At 39.7% G+C, this 20,266-nt stretch overlaps 1 protein-coding gene across 1 annotated transcript in view; it reads left to right on the top strand.

Annotated features, from left to right (window-relative positions):
* SCAI (suppressor of cancer cell invasion) overlaps nucleotides 1-20,266 on the top strand; it is a gene marked incomplete in the record, with an annotated part of 155,686 nt that overhangs the window by 111,361 nt on the left and 24,059 nt on the right. The window contains 7 exon segments of the mRNA XM_027775599.1: nucleotides 1,817-1,915; nucleotides 2,066-2,218; nucleotides 9,523-9,624; nucleotides 9,877-9,978; nucleotides 11,426-11,504; nucleotides 13,373-13,472; nucleotides 18,002-18,082. Of these exon segments, the coding sequence (XP_027631400.1) occupies nucleotides 1,817-1,915; nucleotides 2,066-2,218; nucleotides 9,523-9,624; nucleotides 9,877-9,978; nucleotides 11,426-11,504; nucleotides 13,373-13,472; nucleotides 18,002-18,082 (716 nt within the window).

Genomic DNA, 20,266 nt, shown 5'->3' with positions numbered 1-20,266 from the left:
ATAAGAGATCATTGTCTCGGGTCTGGTAGGTGGTGTGGTGGTTAAGGTGCTAGACTCTCACGTAGCTGACTGTAGTTCCAGACCTGGTAGCTTTCTTTTTCACTTTCCCCTCTTTTTCTATGTCTCTCTCTGATTAAATTCAATTATAATAATAAAGTTAAATAAATAATTCTTTTAAAAAGAGAGAAATAATTATCCTAATTTCTTGCTTTTGTTTCTTTAGCATCTTTTACAGTTTTCTTTTTCTTTTTTTGGAGTGGTTTTTGCTATAGGGTGTGTGAGCTCGCCAGAAAGAGAGAGACAGAAAGCGAGAAATCACCCCCCAGGGGGGATGGCCACGCCACAGTCCCTTCTCCTCCATTCTCCTCTTGGGATCTTGGGCATGTGCACACATGCACCTGGCGTGAGTTTAAGCCACCAGGTCTAGGACTCGAACCACAGTCCCACTACATGGGAGTTCCAGTGACATAGCCATTACGCTAACTGCTGGTCCCAGCATCTTTTACATTTCATAGCTCATTAATGGATAGTTGGAAAATGCAGACAACAAAATTCAGTTTAAGAGAAAATAATTGAAAGATTTGATCAGGAAAAAATATGTTTTATATAAAGGTATTGTGAATGAATTTTAGTTTTTCTGTCTGTATCACTCAGTCCTTCATTAACTCAGGTGACTAAGAGTTAACTGTATTCAGGAGCAACTTGATACCTGAAATTATTGCATACTAAATTCTGGTTAACTCTAGTCAGTGGTTTTTTGATGGCATACTTGAAAAAAAACTTTTTTTTTTTTTTTTAGTTTTTTTTTTTTTTTTTTTGCCATAGGGCATGTGTGCTTACTGCAGAAAGACAGACATGAGAAGAAAAGTGAGAAATCATTCCCAGGACGGAAGATGGCCATGCCTTCTTCTTTCTCTTCTCAGGATTTTGTACATGTACATACACAACCCAGCATCTTTTTTTCAGGCCACTGGGTGTGGGACTTGAACTCTGGAGACAGCCATGTCGTATCCAGAGCCTTCACCACCATGCAAGCTGCTGGCTCATGATGGCATTCTTTCACATTTTTTGTTACTCAAATATAACATGCTAGTTTGGATGAGGCCACCAGTAGTTCTGCATGCTGTTCCTCCATTTTCATCCTCCTCCAGTTACTAATAAGGCTGTTTCCCAGGAAAAGTATGATAAAAATTCAAAGAAAATCAGGAATAAACTTTTTTTAAATGTTAGCTATTTTTTTTAAGACTTTTTTTTTTTTTTTTTTTTTTTTTTTTTGCCATACAGTGTGTGCCTATGCTGTAGAGACTGACAGTGAGAGGGAAAGTGAGAAATCAGCCCCTCAGAAAACTAGCCATGCTGCAGTCCCTTTTCCTTCATTCTCCTCCTGGGATTTTTGGACACACATGCTCATGCCCCTGGCATGATTTTCAAGCTGCCAGGTCTGAGACTTAAACTGCTTTGGCAAGGTGCGAGTCCAGGGCCTTAATCCCTCCGCCATCTGCTGGTCTCCTAAATGTTAACATTTTTGAATGTCTCCTTTTAGACAGTTCTGTTCATAAATGCATTGCTTATGTAATACTGAATAGGAAATGGATCTTTATGACGATCTTACTGGATATGTATCACTCCAGAGTTTTTTATTTTGAAACAAATCCATGGAGTTTCCCTTCTTTTTTTTTGGTTATAATCGGTGTTGTGTATGGATAATAATCAAGGTTCTTAACCCTCTCAGTTTCTGTTAGGAATATGATGTAATCTATATACAAATTTTTATGTTTTTTTAATAACCTTTTTCATTGTGATATTTTAAAACCAGGAATTGTCAGATGAAATAGAAGATTATACTCACCGTTTTAACACGGAAGATCAAGTGGAATGGAACTTGGTGCTTCAGGAAGTAGCAGCTTTCATTGAGGTCCGTTTTTGACAAGCCAGGTTGTCATAATTATGGTTAAGTAAATGACTGTGTGGGAAGTGGTTCATTGTGTGTATATGTTAAGAAGAAAGAACAACTTATGTTGATAAATCATCTCAGCCGTTAACTTTGTCTTGCTTCCTTCTCTAGGCGGACCCTGTAATGGTGTTAAATGATGATAATACCATTGTTATCACTTCTAACCGCCTGGCAGAAACAGGAGCCCCGCTGCTGGAACAGGGCATGATTGTGGGGCAGTTGTCTCTGGCTGATGCACTCATTATTGGTAATTGTAATAATCAGGTAAAGAATGTGAAGGAATTATGCTTAAAGTTAATTTCAAAAAATAAATGTTTTCAATGATCACAGAAGTATATCCTTATAAATATCTTAACACTCATCTTCAGGAAAGTGGCTAATTAAATTATGCTATGTGGCCCAGCCTCTGATGCAGTCACAACTATGGTGAATTGCAGTTTGGGGCTGACCTTAGGTTCTAATCCGTGGCCTCATTGGCCTGAAGCAAACTGGGCACATGCAGAAGATCCTGCAGCCAGAGATTTGGGGAAATGGGCTTACTGTGTGCCTCTCTGTTTCTGCCTCTCTCTAGTCTGTGTGCATGTACACATAAGTACATGCACTGTCTATCATGAATTTTTTAATTATGCTGTGTGTATGTGAAATATTGGATTGTCAGAAAGGTCATGACACATTTTTTCGTAGGAAAACGTAGAAAAAAATATGTCAAGACTATTTTTTATAGATTTAGATGGATTAGAAAGAATTTCTTTTTTTTTTTTCTTTTTTTTTTTGGAGAGGTTTTTGCTATAGGGCCCGTGTGCTCGCCAGACAGAGAGAGACAGAGAGACAGAAAGCGAGAAATCACCCCCCAGGGGGAATGGCCACGCTGCAGTCCCTTCTCCTCCAGTCTCTTCTCGGGATCTTGGGCACGCACGCACACGTGCCCAGCGTGTTTTAAGCCACTGGGTCCGGGACTCGAACCGCGGTCGACTACATGGGAGTCCAGCGACATAGCCATTACGCTAACTGCTGGTCCCAAAATAATTTCTTATAGAAAGATACTCATGGTAAATAAAAATGAACTTGCTACAGAGCTATGTAAACAGAATCCTTTCATATAGATTAGAATGTCAGTAATTATTTCTGTTGTTAGCATGTCTATATGTTTGTGGGACCAGCAGATGGCATAGTGGTTAAGGCTCTGGACACTCCTACTTGGCTGACCGTGGTTTGAGTCCTGAACCTGGTGGCTTGCTTTCTCACTTTTCCTCTGTCTCTCTCTCTCTGTGTCTCTCTCTGGTAAAATTAAAATAAATGGATGAATAAATAAAATTAAATAAATAATCCTAAAAATTAAAAAAAAAGAATGTGTATGTACCTGCATACACACACCCTAGAAAAAGGAAAAAATTCTAGGAAATTTCTAGGATAAAATTGCCAGTATCTAAAAGGTTTATTTCCAAATAGCAGAATTATGGGTGAATTTAATTTTCTTATTTACAGTTTTCTTTCTTTTTTTTTTTTTTTTTGGAGTGGTTTTTGCTATAGGGCTCATGCACTCACCAGAAAGACAGAGAGAAGACAGAAAGCAAGAAGTCACTCCCCAGGGGGAGCTAGCCACGCCACAATCCCTTCTCCTTTCTTCTCCCAGGATCTTGAGCATGCATGCACACACGCCTGGTGCGAGTTTAAGCAACTGACTTGAACCATGGTCGACTACATGGGAGTCCAGTGACATAGCCATTATGCCAACTGCTCGTTCCCTTATTTACAACTTTCTAAACTTTAAAAATTTCCCTTTATTACTTTTTCAATTGGGTAAAAAAAATAGGGAGAAGTTGTTTTTGAGTACATTTGTCAAAAGCAAATTCATAAGGAGCCCTGTTGCCGTGGCTAAGCCCTGTGCATAGGGAGCTGGTTTCCACGTGACCAGCTGTGGCTTGAAAAACAAGCTGGGTGCATGGGCATGCTTACCCCAAATCCTGATGGAATAGAGAAGCGGAGGAAGAAAGGATTAGGGGATGACCAAGCACATTGGTGGACACTTTTCCTTTTCTTTCTGATGAGTGCATATGTTCTCTGGAAGTTAAAAAAAAAAAAGTGAACTCAGTTTTTTTTATTTTTTATGTTTGGTTCTTTTTTTAGAGAGAGATTTTTGGCATAGGACAGGTGCACTCGCTAAAGAGACAGAGAGCAACAAATCACCCCACGGGGGGATGGCCACACTATAATCCATTCTCCTCCATTTTCCTCTTGGGATTTTGGTCATGCACACACACACATGCCTCATGTGAGTTTCAAGCCACTGGGTCCGGGACTCAAACCACAGCCAGCCATCTGGGAGTCTAATGACATAACCACTATGCCATCTGCTGGTCCCCACTTCAGATGTTTTTTGATGACAGAATAGTCTCATGATGATAGTGCCAGAATTTCACATACTGCATGTGCTACAGATGTAGTTTACTGAAAATTATGGAATCTTAGAAAAATTGCCATTAATACATTTTTTCTGTATAAGTTATTTATACACGTTTAATTATTTTTCTTTTTTTCAAGAGAGATTCTTGCTATAGGGCATATGCATTCCCCAGACATACAGATAGACAGAAAGCAAGAAATCACCCCCCAGGGGTGATGGCCACACTGCATGCAATCCCTTCTCCATTCTCCTCTCGGGATTTGGGGCATGCAGATGCACACACCCAGCATGAAGTTTAAGCCACCATATCAGGGACTTGAACCATGGTCTACCACATGGGAATCCAGCGATGTATTACACCATCTGCTGGTCCCATATACTGGTTTTAATTGTATATTCTACTCTAACAACTTTTTTTTTTTTTGAGAGGTTTTTGCTATAGGGCATATGCACTTGCTAGAGAGACAGAGAGAGACACCACAATCCCTTCTCCTCCATTCTCCTCTCGGGATCTTGGGCACGCACACACACGCACCTGGAGTGAGTTTAAGCCACCAGGTCCAGGACTCGAACTGCAGTCGACTACATGGGAGTCCAGTGACATAGCCATTACATTAACTGTTGGTCCCACAACTTTCATTTTTATTACTGTTGAAATTTTCTAATACCAGGACAAGCAGGGGGCATATTGGTTAAGGTAATGGACTCCCACGTGGTCAGCTATGGTTCAAGTCCTCGATCTGGCATCTTGAAAATCATGGTGGATGTTTGTGTGTGTGTGCCCAAAATTCTGAGAGGAGAGTGTAGAAGGGATTGTGACGTGACCATGCCCCCTAGTGGTGATTTCTCATTTTCCCTCTTTCTATCTCTGTCTCTCTCTCCAGCAAGTGCTTACCCCCTATGGCAAAAAAGTATTTTTTTAAAGAAATTTTTGCTGTAGAGTGTGCACTTGCCAGAGATACAGAAATTTAAAAATTGCCCTCTGAGGAGAAATGGCCACATTACAATCCTTTCTACTCTAGTCTTCCCTGGGGATTTTAGGCACATATGCACATGCACCCAGTGTGATTTTTTAAGTCGCCAGAACCAGGACTTGAACTGCTGTCAACCATGTGGGAATCCAGCCAAATAACCCCTATACCACCTGCTGGTCCCTTGGAAAAAAATATTAAAATAATTTTTTTCTGATATCTCCTCCATTTGGGGCTATTAGTTTGCAAATTGCTAAATTAAAACATTGTTGACATTATAACCTGTATATACAAAGTGGACACATTTTGAAACATGATTTTTATACATATATTATCTGAAGGCTCACTATTTTTCTCAGTTTTAAGACATTTAGAAGAAAAATAGGGAGGCAAAGCATTAATGCGTCAAAGAAATGTATTATCTGTTGAAGATATTTTATAGTTTTATCAACTGTACTAGGGAGAAATGTTCACCTGTTGAAATATTCATTTTGTAAGCTAAATAATGTGATTGAATGTATAAAAGAAAATGAAATAAAAAATTTTTTAATTCAAAAATTCTTAAAAATTAAAAAATTTTATTGATTAAACAAATGTAAATAAGAGCCCAATGAGGTGACAGCCAACCAAATGGTTAAAAAATGAAACAAAGCAGGCAAAAATACTAGTCATAGCATGTCCTAGTATGCTTGTACAAAAACTGGATATCTTATACCTTGTTGGTAGAAGCATGCATTGTTATATCTGCTTTAGAAATGTTTTAGGTATTATTGAGTACAGCTGAACATATGTAAACCCTATGATCAAGCAATTCCAATATTCTCTTTTGATTTGTAGAAGTTTCTGCTATATTCTCCATGGAAGTCCTTTGTCATATTTACGTATTAAAATATCTCCTCTGGACCGGCTGGTGGTGTGGTGGCTGAGGCAGCTGCATCCCTCTGGGCTGTTCAAGTCCAGCAGCCTGACAAACACGTCGGGCATGTGTGTGTGCGTGCCCAAGATCTTGAGAATGGAGGAGAAGGCATTTGGGTGTGACCATCCCTCTTTGGGGGGGTGCCTTTTCACTTTCCCTCTTCCTCTGTCTCTCTGCTTCTCTCTTCCCTGAGAGAGACAGAGAGAAAGACACGTGTGCACGCGCATCCCTAACAGGATTCTTGTTCATCCCAGTCCCAGCTGGCCTGGATTAGGGGACTTTCCCATGTGGTTCTAGTTGCACCACCACATGCCCCTGCCTGGCGCCTTATAAGGTTAATCATGTCATGACTTCAGTGAGAGACTCAAGAGTTTTGCAAATGAATTGTTCGTTTGTTCAGTCGACCAGTGTCTATCGAGCACCAGTTATATATGCGGCACTAGAGATGGAAAAAAAAAGACAAAGCGCCTTCCCCAATGGAGCTTACAGTCTAGTTGTAAAGATAAATATTAAACAATCATGTGGATAAATATCAAATAGCCACTTCAGGAAATATGACAGAGGAGGAGTGTGTGGTTCCAGTATTTGTAATGGAGAAATTTGACCTAGTCCAGGAGGCATGGTCAGTTCATCGGAGAACTCAGGCTGAGAACTAAGGGGCAATAGAAGTCAGTCCAGAGCGTACCGAGCAGCAGGAAGAACGTGTTGTAGCCTGGAGGTAACAAGGACATGGTCAGGACAGCCATTAACAGAAGCCTGGCTTGGGGTGGATCGCAGCATCGGGACGCTGTTGTGGGTGCTGTCTCTGTCTTCGTTGCTCCGTCTGACTCCCTCAGTCATGAAATAAATGAATGGATGGATATTGGTGGAGGGCAGGCAGGCAGCCTAAAGTGGCTGAACCCGAGAGAATGAAAGGAACAAGAAAGTGAGGGGAGACAGGCAGGGCTGTATTACCCAGGCCTGAGAGGGCATACTAAGTAATCTGTACCCTACGTCCATTGGAATAACAACAGAGGGTTTGATGCCAGGGAGGGTCTTTTCATGGATTCTGAAAAGATCGTTTTGGTTGTGGTTGTGGAAAATGGATCAGAGCCAGAATGGGGTGGCAGAGCAGTTAGGAAATGATTGCAGTCATCTTGGCAATGAATGGCGGAAATATCTTGTACTAAAGGGTGGTAGTGATGATGAGGCAATGAGGCTGGTTTCTAGAAATACGTAGAATGAACAACTGGTGGTATTTGGTCTGTGGTTAAATATGCAAATAAGACAAGTAGATAAAGAAGATGGTTTCTAGTTTCCTGGCTTATTTTGTGGGTAGATATGTGATAATATCAGTTAGATATTATCAGATATGTAATAAATCAGGAAACCACTTTCTATGGTTTGGGATGTAACAAACCTATCTGTAGAGGAAAATAGAGAGGAGAATTAATGAGGAGCTAAAAGACTAAAGGAATTTGACCCAGCATTAAGGATTAGAGGATGAAGTGAAGTGATGTCTGGCATGAGTACCAGATAAGGATCAGCAAACTTGAAGTATGACATGTGATGTGCTCTTTTGACATGAAAATCTAGCTTGGGAAAACATCATTGGCTGAAACAGGAATCTGTACTCTCCTGCAGCTGCAAGCGTTAGAGCCTAGAGCTTGTGTTCTCTCTCTCTCTCTTTTTTTAAAGAATCATTTACTTAGTTATATGTGTCATCTTTTTTTGTTTGTTTAATTTGCTACAGGACAGATGTGCTCACAAAAGAGAGACAGAGAAAAAAAGGGAAAGTGAGAAAGTAAGCTGCCAGGTTTGGGACTCAAACCAAGGTTGGCCATGTGAGAGTCCAACACCTTAACCACCATGCTACTTGCTGGCCCCTGTGCTCTCTTTCATAAGACACATTTTCGACAAAGTGCAAAAGCAATAAGCCAGGTTATTATTTCTAATCCTTGCTCACGAGGGTCTTGTTTCATTCCTTTTTGCAGAGGTGACTGGTAGTGAATTTGTAGAACTTTGGGGCAGTTCCACATGTCAGAGGCTCAGGTTCTCTTCTGTGAGACATGAAGCATGGCCAGAAAATCCTGTCTTTATAACTTTTCTCTGAAATTGTGGGCAAAGAGAATGTAATGTTTTGCTTAGTGTACTTAAGAATATAAATATTTTTAAATTAGTTATGGAGTCACATGAAGGGGAAGTGGGAAGGGAACTTCCACAGGGCTTATTCACTCCACAGTCTCCTTCCTCCAGGTTTCTAGCCCACCAAGACCCTGGGCACGTGCCAGCGCACCTGCCGCATTTTCAGGCTTGCTGGTCTGGGGATTTGAGCTGTGTTTGGTATGTGGCTTCCAGTTCCACAGCCCAATATGCAACTTGTTATGCTCCTGAGCTGGGCCCAAAATATATATTGAATGATTTAAATATTAGAAACGCTAGTGAATAGACTTAATATACCGATTCTCACCTATACAAAATAGTTCCTCTTTCATTTCATAGAAATAAGTACTTTCAAAAATTCTCATCTATTTTATTCTCCTGTGCCTACCTCAAGTTCTACTTTTGTATTACTGAGAATGGAGAGGAGTGCAGTTTTGGACCAGCAGATGGCATAATGGTTACATCACTGGACTCCCATGTAGTTGACCACGGTTTGAGTTGCAGACCCAGTGACTTAAAGCCCATGTTGGGCACGTACACATGTATGCCCAAGACCCTGTGAAGAGAATGGGAGAGAAAGGATTGTGGCATGGTTATCCCTCTGGGGGAAGATTTCTCACTTTCTATCTCTCTGTCTCTCCAGTGAGCTCATGCGTCCTATAGCAAAAATTTCTCTAACAACAACAACAACAACAAAGAATGCAGTCTTATATGCTGCCAAAAGGCATCGAAGAGATTATAAGATTTGGGTCGTAGCCATAGTTCAGACTAGCTAATTTGCTAAAAGTTAGCATGTTTGTAGGACCTACTATAGTTTCTGTTTCCATAATTGCTTTTTTTTTTTTTTTTCCTTTTTTGGCTGTTTTTTCAAAATGCCTGAGGAAATTGATAGAGGTATGGATAGATAGAAACTTATGTGATAAAGCCAATATAAAAATATTAATTACAGGATCTAGATCACGATCATACTGGTGTTATATAAAACTTCCACTCTTTCTTTTGAAATTGTCATTATTAAATATTAGAGAAGAAGATACCCAGTGTAATTAAGTACACGTAAAAGTCAAGAGTAATAATGTGAGGAAGGACTCAAGATCTGCTTCTGCATTAATGGCCAGGCTTCTTTCTCTTGCAGGTCAAGTTTAGTGAACTAACAGTTGACATGTTCCGGATGCTACAAGCCCTTGAAAGGGAGCCAATGAATTTAGCCTCCCAGATGAATAAACCAGGAATGCAGGTGATCATCTCCCTACATTTGTGGATTCCGTAACATTCTGGCTGCTTCAGCTCCTAGAATACAGCCCGTTATTCAACAAATGCTGCAAATGCAAATATAGAATTCTCTCAAGACATGGGGATAGATAAGCATAATCACAGGAAAGATGTGTACCAGGAAGGATATTTGATTAAGAGAATAGCTGAAAAAGGACTTGGTAGCTCATCTGTCCAATGTAGCTTGTCTGTATTTTGTTTCTGTGTGCAATCATAGGAATCGGCTGATAAGCCTACCAGGCGAGAAAACCCCCACAAGTATCTGCTCTACAAACCAACCTTTAGCCAGCTCTACACATTCTTAGCAGCGTCTTTTAAGGTATGTGTGAGCTAGTTGTTTGTACTATGTGGGAAGTGGCTCCGAATGCAGTTTTAAGCATCAGTCTTCACTTGAAATTTTAGAGTCCAGTTTAGGTAAGATCTAAAAATATGCCATTAGAATAACCGTCTTAGTCATAGCTGTTTTCAGAATGAAAATTGCTTATAATGTTGCAAATGTTCCTTACCATTAATTAATGAGAATATTGATTGTCATTCTGCTTTCTCCAGATTTTCGGTACTAAACTGCTTTAGCTGTAATTGTCAATGTAGAGCTGAAAAAACAAGAGCAGATTGCATAGGCATGCTTTATTTTTATATATTATATATATAATATAAGTAACTGTGAACATCTATATATATGTTCAACAGTACAAAACATTTTTTTAAGTTTTATTTATTTCTTCTATAAGAGAGAGGGAGAAAGAGAAAGACTGTCATCTCTGACAAGGTCTTCATGCCATGCTCTACCCGCGCCACCCCCCCCCCCCCCTCTTACTTGACTGGTGTCACAGGCATTGTACACGTCCAGTGTGCTCAGGGAGGGTTCAGATCATGAGCCCAGGACCTTTCCCTTGTGGGTCCAGTTGCCTTACCACTGTGCCACTGCCTGGCCCCTGTGAAATGTTTTGATCCATCTGAAGAACTATGAGAAGTGGGAGAGTTCTTCCCAAAGTTTATGTTGAAAAAGCAATGGAAGGGAGTTTTTATTTTAGTCCTAAATGTACCATCTTTTTCCTTTTTCTTTTCTTAGAGAGATTTTTGCTATAGGGCACATCATGTGCTCACCAGAGAGAGAGATAGAAAGCGAGAAATTGTGGCTGCACCACAATCCTTTCTCTTCCATTCTCCTCTCAGAATTTTGGGCACACACGCACACACACTCGGTGAGTTTTAAGACCCCGGGTCTGGGACTCAAACCGTGGACAACTACATGGGAGTCTAGTGACATAACCATTACACCATCTGCTGATTCCAAGGCCTATATGCATGATTTTTTTTTTAAGAATTATTTTATTTAACTTCATTTATTTATTTTAATTTAACCAGAGAATAACAGAGTGAGAGAGAGAAAGGGAAAGTGAGAAAGCAAGCCGCCAGGTTCAGGACTTGAATCATGGTCAGCCATGTGGGAGTCTAGCACCCTTCACCACCGCGCTATCTGCCAGCCCCTATATGCACAATCTTAACCTCTCATTTCAAGTTTTCAAAGAAAGTTTGCTAAATGATGGGACTTTGAAGCAGGGAATGTCTTTATAACTTTTAACAGTAATAGATTATAGAAACTTTTTTTTTTTTTTTTTTTTTTTGCTGTGTATATAGCAGAAACAGCAAAAATAACAGTTATGTTAGATTCTTGTTTTCCACACAATGTAAGATGTCGTGAACCTGAAATACAACTGTACTGTGTTCTCCTGTTTGTTCTATGTGTGATTTTCTCATTGCAGGAGCTGCCTGCCAATAGCGTGCTTCTGATCTACCTTTCAGCCACTGGCGTTTTCCCCACAGGTCGTTCTGATAGTGAAGGTACAATAAAGGAATGCTTCCTGTTGTGAGCAGGGCTTGAATTATCTTTATTTTCTACAAGACAGTGCCTATAGCCCACAGACCATCTTGAGCTTTCTAGATAAGCTTCCAAATTTGAAATCTGTCTATTTGTTGAATTGGTGATCTTATAGCTACCCCAGTCTATTTTATTTTCTGAAATATTAGATGTTGAAGTCTGTACATTCTCAAAAAGATCATGTATTAAATACATGCTTCATTATCGAATTTGACAAAGGGTGATAGATTCCTATTTGTAAGGAGTTTGATGCTTTGAAGTCATAAAGGATGATGGTAAAACCTCACCTAATGATTCTACATCATTGGATTTTTCTGACCCTTGAGAGCTCTAGAGAAGCTGGTCGGCGGCTACATAATGGCTGAAAGTCTTTGTAGAAATCAGTGCACTTTTGTAACTGAAAGTTCAAGTCCTTGTCATCAGTTTGCTTTCTGTCCTTTTTTTTTTGTTCTTTGTTTGATGGAGTCAATCTGTGGAATATTGGGATGCGGTTTCAGAAAAAAATCTTAAAACTGTCCAGAACATGTGGCTCAGAAATTGGTCAGAATAGATGAGTAAATTGGATGTAAATAAGAGAAGTAAATCTTTATCTGGACAAAAACACAAAAAACTTTTGACATTCTTAACATTTTCCTCCTCATCTGTTTGTTGAAATTTGCATTCCTTTATACTGTGCATGCCCCTCCCATCTTCCTTGCATGATTTACAGATTCTTCTTAAAATGTTCAAATGAAAACAAAACAAAATGAATCTCTGTAGTCTTTGCATTGCACTGATTTTACTTAAGGGATAAAAGATAACAGCCTTAAAGGTATTGCAGAATCTTAAACCACCTTAGTTTTTATTGTGTAATAAGGATAGTAGTTTTATTTGGAAAGGATTATTTCTGTCACGTACAGCATATACTATTAAATCAGGTTTTCTGGTCTTCCCTACATTTTTTTTTTCTATTATTTTTTTTTCTTATTTCCAAAGTGTAATAGGTAATAACTGAATGGTTCATTGAGCGATTATCTGAATATCTCACAGTTGCTGTCTATTAGACAGCAGTTTAGTGAATTCATGACCAATATGACTGATATAATACTGGTAATAATTCACACATGAAATAATGGCTATATTTTTCCTGAAGTTGAAATTTTTGTTAAGGAGAATTTTTCAAAATTCTTCCCCATATTTCATAGTTAATGGCTCATTTAAAATTATATTTATTGGAACAGCAGGTGGTGTGGAGGTTAAGGTGCTGGATCCCACATAACCATCTCCATGGTTCAAGTCCCAGATCCAAAGGCTTGAAAATTACACCCTGTGCCCAAAATCCCAAAAGGGGAATGGAGAAGAGAAGTTGAGGGTGTTTTCTCACTTTTCTTCTCTTTTTCTGTCTCTGTCTCTCGCCAGTGACCACACCCTACAGAAAAAAAAATTATATTTATTTAAGAGATTAAGATGTTGCAACTTTAAAAATACTGATGTTATTAAATTGAGATTTTAATTTTGCTTGCAATGTGAAGACCACTTTGAACATCCCAGATCTCTGTCCCTTTTATAATCCAGAATAATAGGTGCAATAGATTCTTGTTTTGTTTCTCATTTTATTAGGGTTAAAGAACTGATGAGTAATTAAATGATATTTTAAAATGTTGACACAGGCAATACGCTGAAATCATATAAATACCACATTAAGTTAAAATGTTAAATTTTAAAATAAGTGTAATAATCTTGTAATAGTCTTTTCTCATATCAGTGGGAGATTCACACAATACTTCCATATTTGACTGTCAGATCAATGTTACTCATCAATTGAAGACCAGGATTCTTCTTAATTTTATAGGTCCTTATGATTTTGGAGGTGTGCTTACTAATAGTAACCGGGATATGATAAACGGAGATGCTATCCACAAACGGAATCAGGCTCACAAGGAAATGCACTGGTAGGTATATATTCTGGTGTCTCCATAATAAAAATTGTAACTCTCTTAAAATAGTGAGATGAGGACCTTTCTGTAGCACTAGAAAGGTTCCCTTAGACTACTATTAATAGCACTTATTTGGGGCTGGCAGGCAACGTGGTGGCTAAAGGTACGGGACTCTCACATGGCCAACTGCAGTTCAAGTCCCAGACCTGGAAGCCTGCTTTCTTGTTTTCTCTTTTTCTCTCTGTCTCACTCTGGTCAAATTAAAAATAATAGTGATAAATAAAAGAAAAAATTCTTTAAAAAATAGCACTTATTTTGATTCTGTAATGTTTCAGACTCTTATTGTAGGAAATTAGACCCTTGGCTAATATTCTTTGAACAAATAGTTTGTTATCTATTATATGACAGATGATTTTCAATCCTTGATATATCATTGAACAAAATATTCTCTTTGGGAGACCGGCAGGTGGTGTGGTGGTTAAGGGCACTGGACTCCCACATAGATGACCACAGTTTGAGTCCCGGACCTGGCAGCTTGCTTTCTTTCCCTCTCTCTCACACACTCTCTCACTCTGTCCCTCTCTGATCAACGTTAAGTCAATCAATCAATCATACATATATACATTCTATTTAGAGAAGATAGTAAATGTGTACATATTTTTATTAATGCAACCTTTAAATATAAATAAACTTGATATTTGATGAGTGAACTTAGTCTTGTGATTTCAGGTAGAATTTTGCCTATGGTAGATGAATCTTTCAGATTATCCATATGGTAGCCAGAGGTTCCCCAGGCCACATATTGGTGCTGTCGTTGATCTTAGTTGTAGATTGTTTGTATTAGAAAAATGTAGAGCTGGCAGGTGGCATTGGTGGCTGAGGAGCTGGACTCCCATGTGACTGACCATAGTTCGAATCCTAGACCTGGCGACTTTCTTTCTCACTTTTGTTCTCTCTGTCTCTCTCCTCTCTGGTCACATTAAAAAAGAAAGATAATAAAATTAAATAATTCTAAAAAAAATTTTTGCCATAGGGCGGGCACCACCACACCCTAAAAAAATTTTTTTAAGAAAAAAATGTATCAGGCCAGCATTTGGTGTGGTGGTTAAAGCATTGGACTTCCACATGGTTGACCACAGTTTAGGTCCTGGACCCAGTGGCTTGAAAATCATGCCAGGCACATGTGCACATTTGCCCAAAATAGTGAGAGTAGAATGAAAGAGACAAAAAGGATTGCAGTGTGGCCATCCCCTCCGGGGGGTGATTTCTCACTTTCACTCTCTCTGTCTCTCTCCAGTGAACACATGTGCTTTATGGCCAAAACAAAACAAAACACCTTAACCACCACCGAAAAGAACAGTGTAGCAAATATGTAAAAAAGTGCTCACCATCACTAATCAGGGAAATGCAGATGAAAACCATCCTGAGATACTGCCTCTCATTTGTCAGGATGGTAATTATCCACGAGATAAGAGATACCAAGTGCTGGTGAGAATGCAGAGAAAAGGGACCCCTCTACACTGCTGGGAAAATGAAAATTGGAACAGCCATATGGAAAAAAGTAGAGAAGTTCCTCAAAAACTTAAAAATAGAACTGTTATCCAACCCAACAATCCTGTTCTGGGTACATAGCCAAGGGAAATAAAATCAGTATGTGAAGGAAACCTGCACCCCCTGTGCACTGTAGCATTATTCATGGTAGCCAAGATGTGGAAACAACGTAAGATCCGTCAACAGACCGATGGATAAAGGAATTGGGTGTACAGGCACACACGCATGCACACACAGTGGCATGTTTTCAGTCCCCTAAAAGAAACCCAGCCAGCCATGTGCAGCAACATGGGAACTTGGAGGACCTTATGCTGAGTGGAATAAGCCAGAAATAACTGAGAAATACTGCATGATCCCACTTATAGACGGAATCAAAAAATTGAACTCATAGAAGAGAGAATAGAATGGTGGTTGCCAGGGTCTGGGGATGAGGGAGAGATGGTCAGAGGGTACAGACTTTTAGTTCTAGGATGAGTAAATTCTGGGGCTTAACATAGTACGTGGTGATGATAGTTAACTATGCAGAACTATTTACTTGAGATTTGCTAAAAGAGTGGATCTTAAGTGCCCTCACTACTCACATAAACAAACGCACGTGCAGTTTGACCATGGTAATCACTGTGCACACACACACTCACACACCAGATTCCATGTTGTATACTTTTAACATATTGAATAGATACTGTATTTGTCAGTAAAATAAATTGGTATTTGAAATACAGTAAAGTTTGATGGTATTGTTCAGTGAAACATTTTATGTACTTGTATTTTTACATTCATGCTGATATTTTGCTTTCTTAGAATTCTCTTATTTAATGTTATTTATTTTAATTTGACCAGAGAGGAACAGACTGGGGGATGGGGGAGTGAGAAAGCAAGCTGCCAGGTCCAGGACTCAAACCACAGTTGGCCAAGTGGGATCCCAGTGCCCTTAACCACCACACCACCTGCCAGACCCTCACGTTGATATTTATACACATACACACATTGTCCACTAAGCCCTGGGAAAAAGAGGCATGCACACTAAGTTTTTTGGAGCAATTTTTGCTATAGGACTTGTATCTCACTCACCAGAGAAGCAGAGACAGAGAGATAGAAAGTGTCCCCCAGGGGGATGCCCATGCCACAGTCCCTTCTCTTCTATTCTCCTCCTGGGATTTTGGGCACATATGTGCACATGCCCTGTGTAAGTTTTTTGCTATAGGGTGCATGTACTTACCAGAGAGACAGAGAAATAGAAAGCAAGAAATTGCCCCTCCGAGGGGATGACCACATTGTAGTCCCTTCTCTTCCAGTCTCCTCTAGGGATTTTGGGCATTAGTTTTTTTTTTTTTTTTTTCCTTTTTTTTGAGAGGTTTTCACTATAGGGCACGTGCGCTCGCCAGACAGACAGAGAAAGACATAGAGACAGAAAGCGAGAAATCATCCCCCATGGGGGATGGCCACGCTGCAGTCCTTTCTCCTCCATTCTCCTCTTGGGATCTTGGGCACACACACACACACACACACACACACACACACACTGTGAGTTTTAAGCCACCGGGTCCAGGATGCGAACCGCGGTCGACTACGTGGGAGTCCAGCGACATAGCCATTACGCTAACTGCTGGTCCCTGGGCATGAGTCTTAAGCTACCAGGTACAGGCCTTAAACGGCAGTTGATTATGTGGGAGTCCAGCAAGTAACCATTATGCCATCTGTTGGTCCCCTAGTGTGAGTATTAAGTCATTCAGTCTGGAACTCAAACCATGGTTGACCATGTGGGAGTCTGGTACCTTAACCACTATGCCACCTGGTGGTTCCAAATTTTTGATATTTTTAAGCAGTGACTTTCAAATACATGTTACTGGAGATACCTTTAGGTTCCGTATATCTCCTGTGGGCTGGTGAATCTACTGTTTAACAGGCACCCCAGGTGATTCTGATGCAAGGTCCAAAGCAGACATGAAGGAAAATAAAAGGGGTTTCCCAGATTATTTTCTTAAATATTAAGATGTAGTTGAAACTATTAAAAATCTTAAAAATACCTATACATTTTGAAGACTAATTGAAGTATATGTCTGGTTGTGGTAGTGCATTTTGTTTATAAAACATGTTCTTAGAAGAAGCTATTAAAATATGAAACAAGGCCCGGCAAGGTGGTATGGGGGTTAGGGCACTAGATCCCACACGGCTGTCTGCGTGCTCTAATTCCGGACCCAGTGGCTTGAAAATCATGCTGGGTGGATGCGTATGCATGCCCAAAGTCCTGAAAAGAGATGGGAGGAGAAGAGATCATAGTGTGGCCATTTCCTCCCTACCCCCACCAGAGGTTGGTTTCTCACTTTTCCTCTGTCTCTCTCTGGTGAGTGAATTCAACCTATTGCCAAAAAAAAAAAAAAAAAAAAAAAAGAGAGAGAGAGAGAGAAAAGAAAGAAAGAAACAAGTACTGACATGTTAACTTCTGAGGTTTTCACACTGTGCGTTTGGTCACCTTTATAGACTTCTCTTTAGCTCTCTTTCGCTAGAGACAGACAGACAGACAGAGGAGCATCCGCAGTAGGGCTGGTGCTGTGATTCCCCCCACTGTCAGTTAGCTGAGGTCACAGACGTGTGCTCATGCCACTGGCGTCTCAAAGAGGTCCCAGAATAGGAACCCAGGGCCTTTCCCACTCTGCTCTAGCTGCTTTAACACTGTGCTACCACCTGGCCCCTAGCTTAAATATTCTTGAAGAATAATTCTCCTGAACTTTTCCCAAAAATACCTTCTTTGGCTACTCCACTAACTACAGCCTTTTTTTTTTTTTTCTTGGTCCTTTCTTAATTTTTGTTTTTCTCTCAGTGTTGGTCTTTTTTTTTTTTTTTTTTTTTTCATGGGAGTCCAGTGACATAACCATTAGGCCATCTCCTGGTCCCCAGGTGCTGTATTGAAAAGCAGATGTGAGCAGACCAAACTAAGAATAAGATCGTCGATCTCAGTTTTGCCTTCTTCATTGCTATTGTTGTTTTCCTAGCCTTCATCCTGGAGACCTCTACCCTTTCACCAGGAAGCCCTTGTTCATCATTGTGGACTCGTCCAACAGTGTCGCGTACAAGGTGAGTCCCCTGGGAGCTGCTGCACTCCTGAGACGTCCAGCACCAACGCCAGGGTACCCTTCCTACATGTGCCTTTCTATCTTGCTTTATGCTGCTTAATTTTGCAGTTTGTATTTAGTGTTTCTTTTCTTTTGAGGTTGTGCATGCTAGTCAGGATCTGGTGCTATGAATAGAAACAAGAAGAAAACGCATGAATGGACACTCAGTGGAAAAAAAATAAATCCTCCTGCAGGAAAAAAATATTCAAGATTCCCAAGATCTCTGGTGGGAGGTTTATTTTCGTTATATAACCCAGAATAATTTTATTTTATAGAGATAGAGGTATATGGGTGAATTTTATTTTTTGGTTTTCAGTATTTTTCCACTTCTACACACTGAGCTGCTGTAGTTTGAGTGAAACTTCTATCCCATTTTATACCATTATAATGTTTGAATAGTAACACTTTGTTCTACATGCACTGAATTTATTTATTTTTTAAATTTATAATAATCAGAAATAAAAGATAGCCCTGAATGCTAAAGTAAATGACAGGGATCTTACTTAAATGTCCTTTGTTTTATATTTTGCTATTGAAGTGATGATTTCTGATGACTCTAAAAAGAATATTCGGTGGAACCAGCAGTTAGCGTAATGGCTATGTCGCTGGACTCCCACGTAGTCGACCGCGATTCGCGTCTCGGACCTGGTGGCTTAAATCTCACGCCAGGCATGTGTGCATGCGTGCCCAAGATCCCAAGAAGAGAATGGAGGAGAAGGGATTGCGGCGTGACCATCCTCCCAGGGGGTGATTTCTCACTTTCTGTCTCTCTGTCTCTGTCTGTCTGGCGAGCACACGCGCCCTATAGCAAAAACCTCTCCAAAAATAAATAAATAAATAAATAAATAATAAAAAGAATATTCGGGAACCAGCAGATGGTCCAGTTATGTCACTGGACTCCCATATGGCTGACCATGGTTCAAGTCCCAGACCCAGTGACTTGAAAAATCACACAGGTGTTTGTGCATACATGCCCAAGATCCAGGAGGAGAAGGGATTGCAACATGGCCATTCCCCATGAAGGGTGATTTCTTACTTTCCCTCTCACTGTCTCTGGCAAGCACATGCACCTAAAACGAAAACCTCTTAAAAAAAAAAAAATTCAAATTTAAAGCAAGAAAAAAAAAATTAAAGTTGAGTATTAGAATTCAGACGAGAGTAATTTACAGGGGAATGAAAACAGACAGTCTTTAGAGTCCTCTGTATCTGATTAGAATGTTTTATTAGTGAAAAATGTGTTGAGAAACATACTGGGTACTCCTCCCGGCCACTTACAACTATTTCTGTTGTGGGTGTTCACATTTGCAATTAGATAGAGAAACAAGCATTAGTAGATTTATTTTAGGAGTGCACTGGGAGCCTAGAGAGCTGACATATCTTTTCTGTATATTTTGTTTTCATGTTTAGTTTCACGTTTTAAAATTAAACTCTGGGGGCCAGCAGGTGGCCTGGTAGTCAGAATGCCAGACTGCCACATGGCTGACCATGGCTCAAGTCTCAGACCTGGTGACTTGCTTTCTCTCTCTCTCTAGTGAGCGCACATGCCCTGCAACAAGAAATATTTTTTAAAATTTAATTAAATAATTATTTCAAGTTAAACTCTGAATTTCAAAAACACTCAATCTGCCCTAATATTCTCAGCATATTTCTTGTTATCCACTTGTCAAGCTTAATATTATGACGTTTACATTTCAGGAAAGTAGCTGTCTACCTTTTTACTTTGTGTATGTGATGTTGTGGGAGGTGGAATTGGGAACCTGCTGAAGGAAAAGGTTTATTGGCTATCCCATTTAAACTGCTAAAACCAGAAGAGTCCAGGCATTTTATCTCTTCACAGGACTCAAAAGAAGCATTCTGCATCTTTCTTGATGAAAGTGAATTGGTTGTGACAGTTTGATGATATGACAGAATGTGTGGATGTGCCAGATCAAGCGTGTCAGTTAACGTGATCTGCCGTGTGTTTGGAGTATTTTAGCAATCTATTAATTTCTCTCAGTTTAATTGGACATTATTAGACACCACCTTTTTAAATCTCAAGAATAGCATTCATTGCATGTGAGTGCTATTTCCAGAGCACTGTTTGAGTATAGAATGTATATCAGATGTCTATTTTTCTTTTTCTTTTCTTTTTTTTTTTTTTTTTTT

This window comes from Tupaia chinensis, unplaced genomic scaffold (genome assembly GCF_000334495.1).
Source record: "Tupaia chinensis unplaced genomic scaffold, TupChi_1.0 Scaffold000575_1, whole genome shotgun sequence".
Classification (NCBI taxonomy): Eukaryota; Metazoa; Chordata; class Mammalia; order Scandentia; family Tupaiidae; genus Tupaia; species Tupaia belangeri.
Note: the sequence above shows the minus strand (reverse complement) of the source record. Positions and strands in the feature narration are given on the sequence as shown.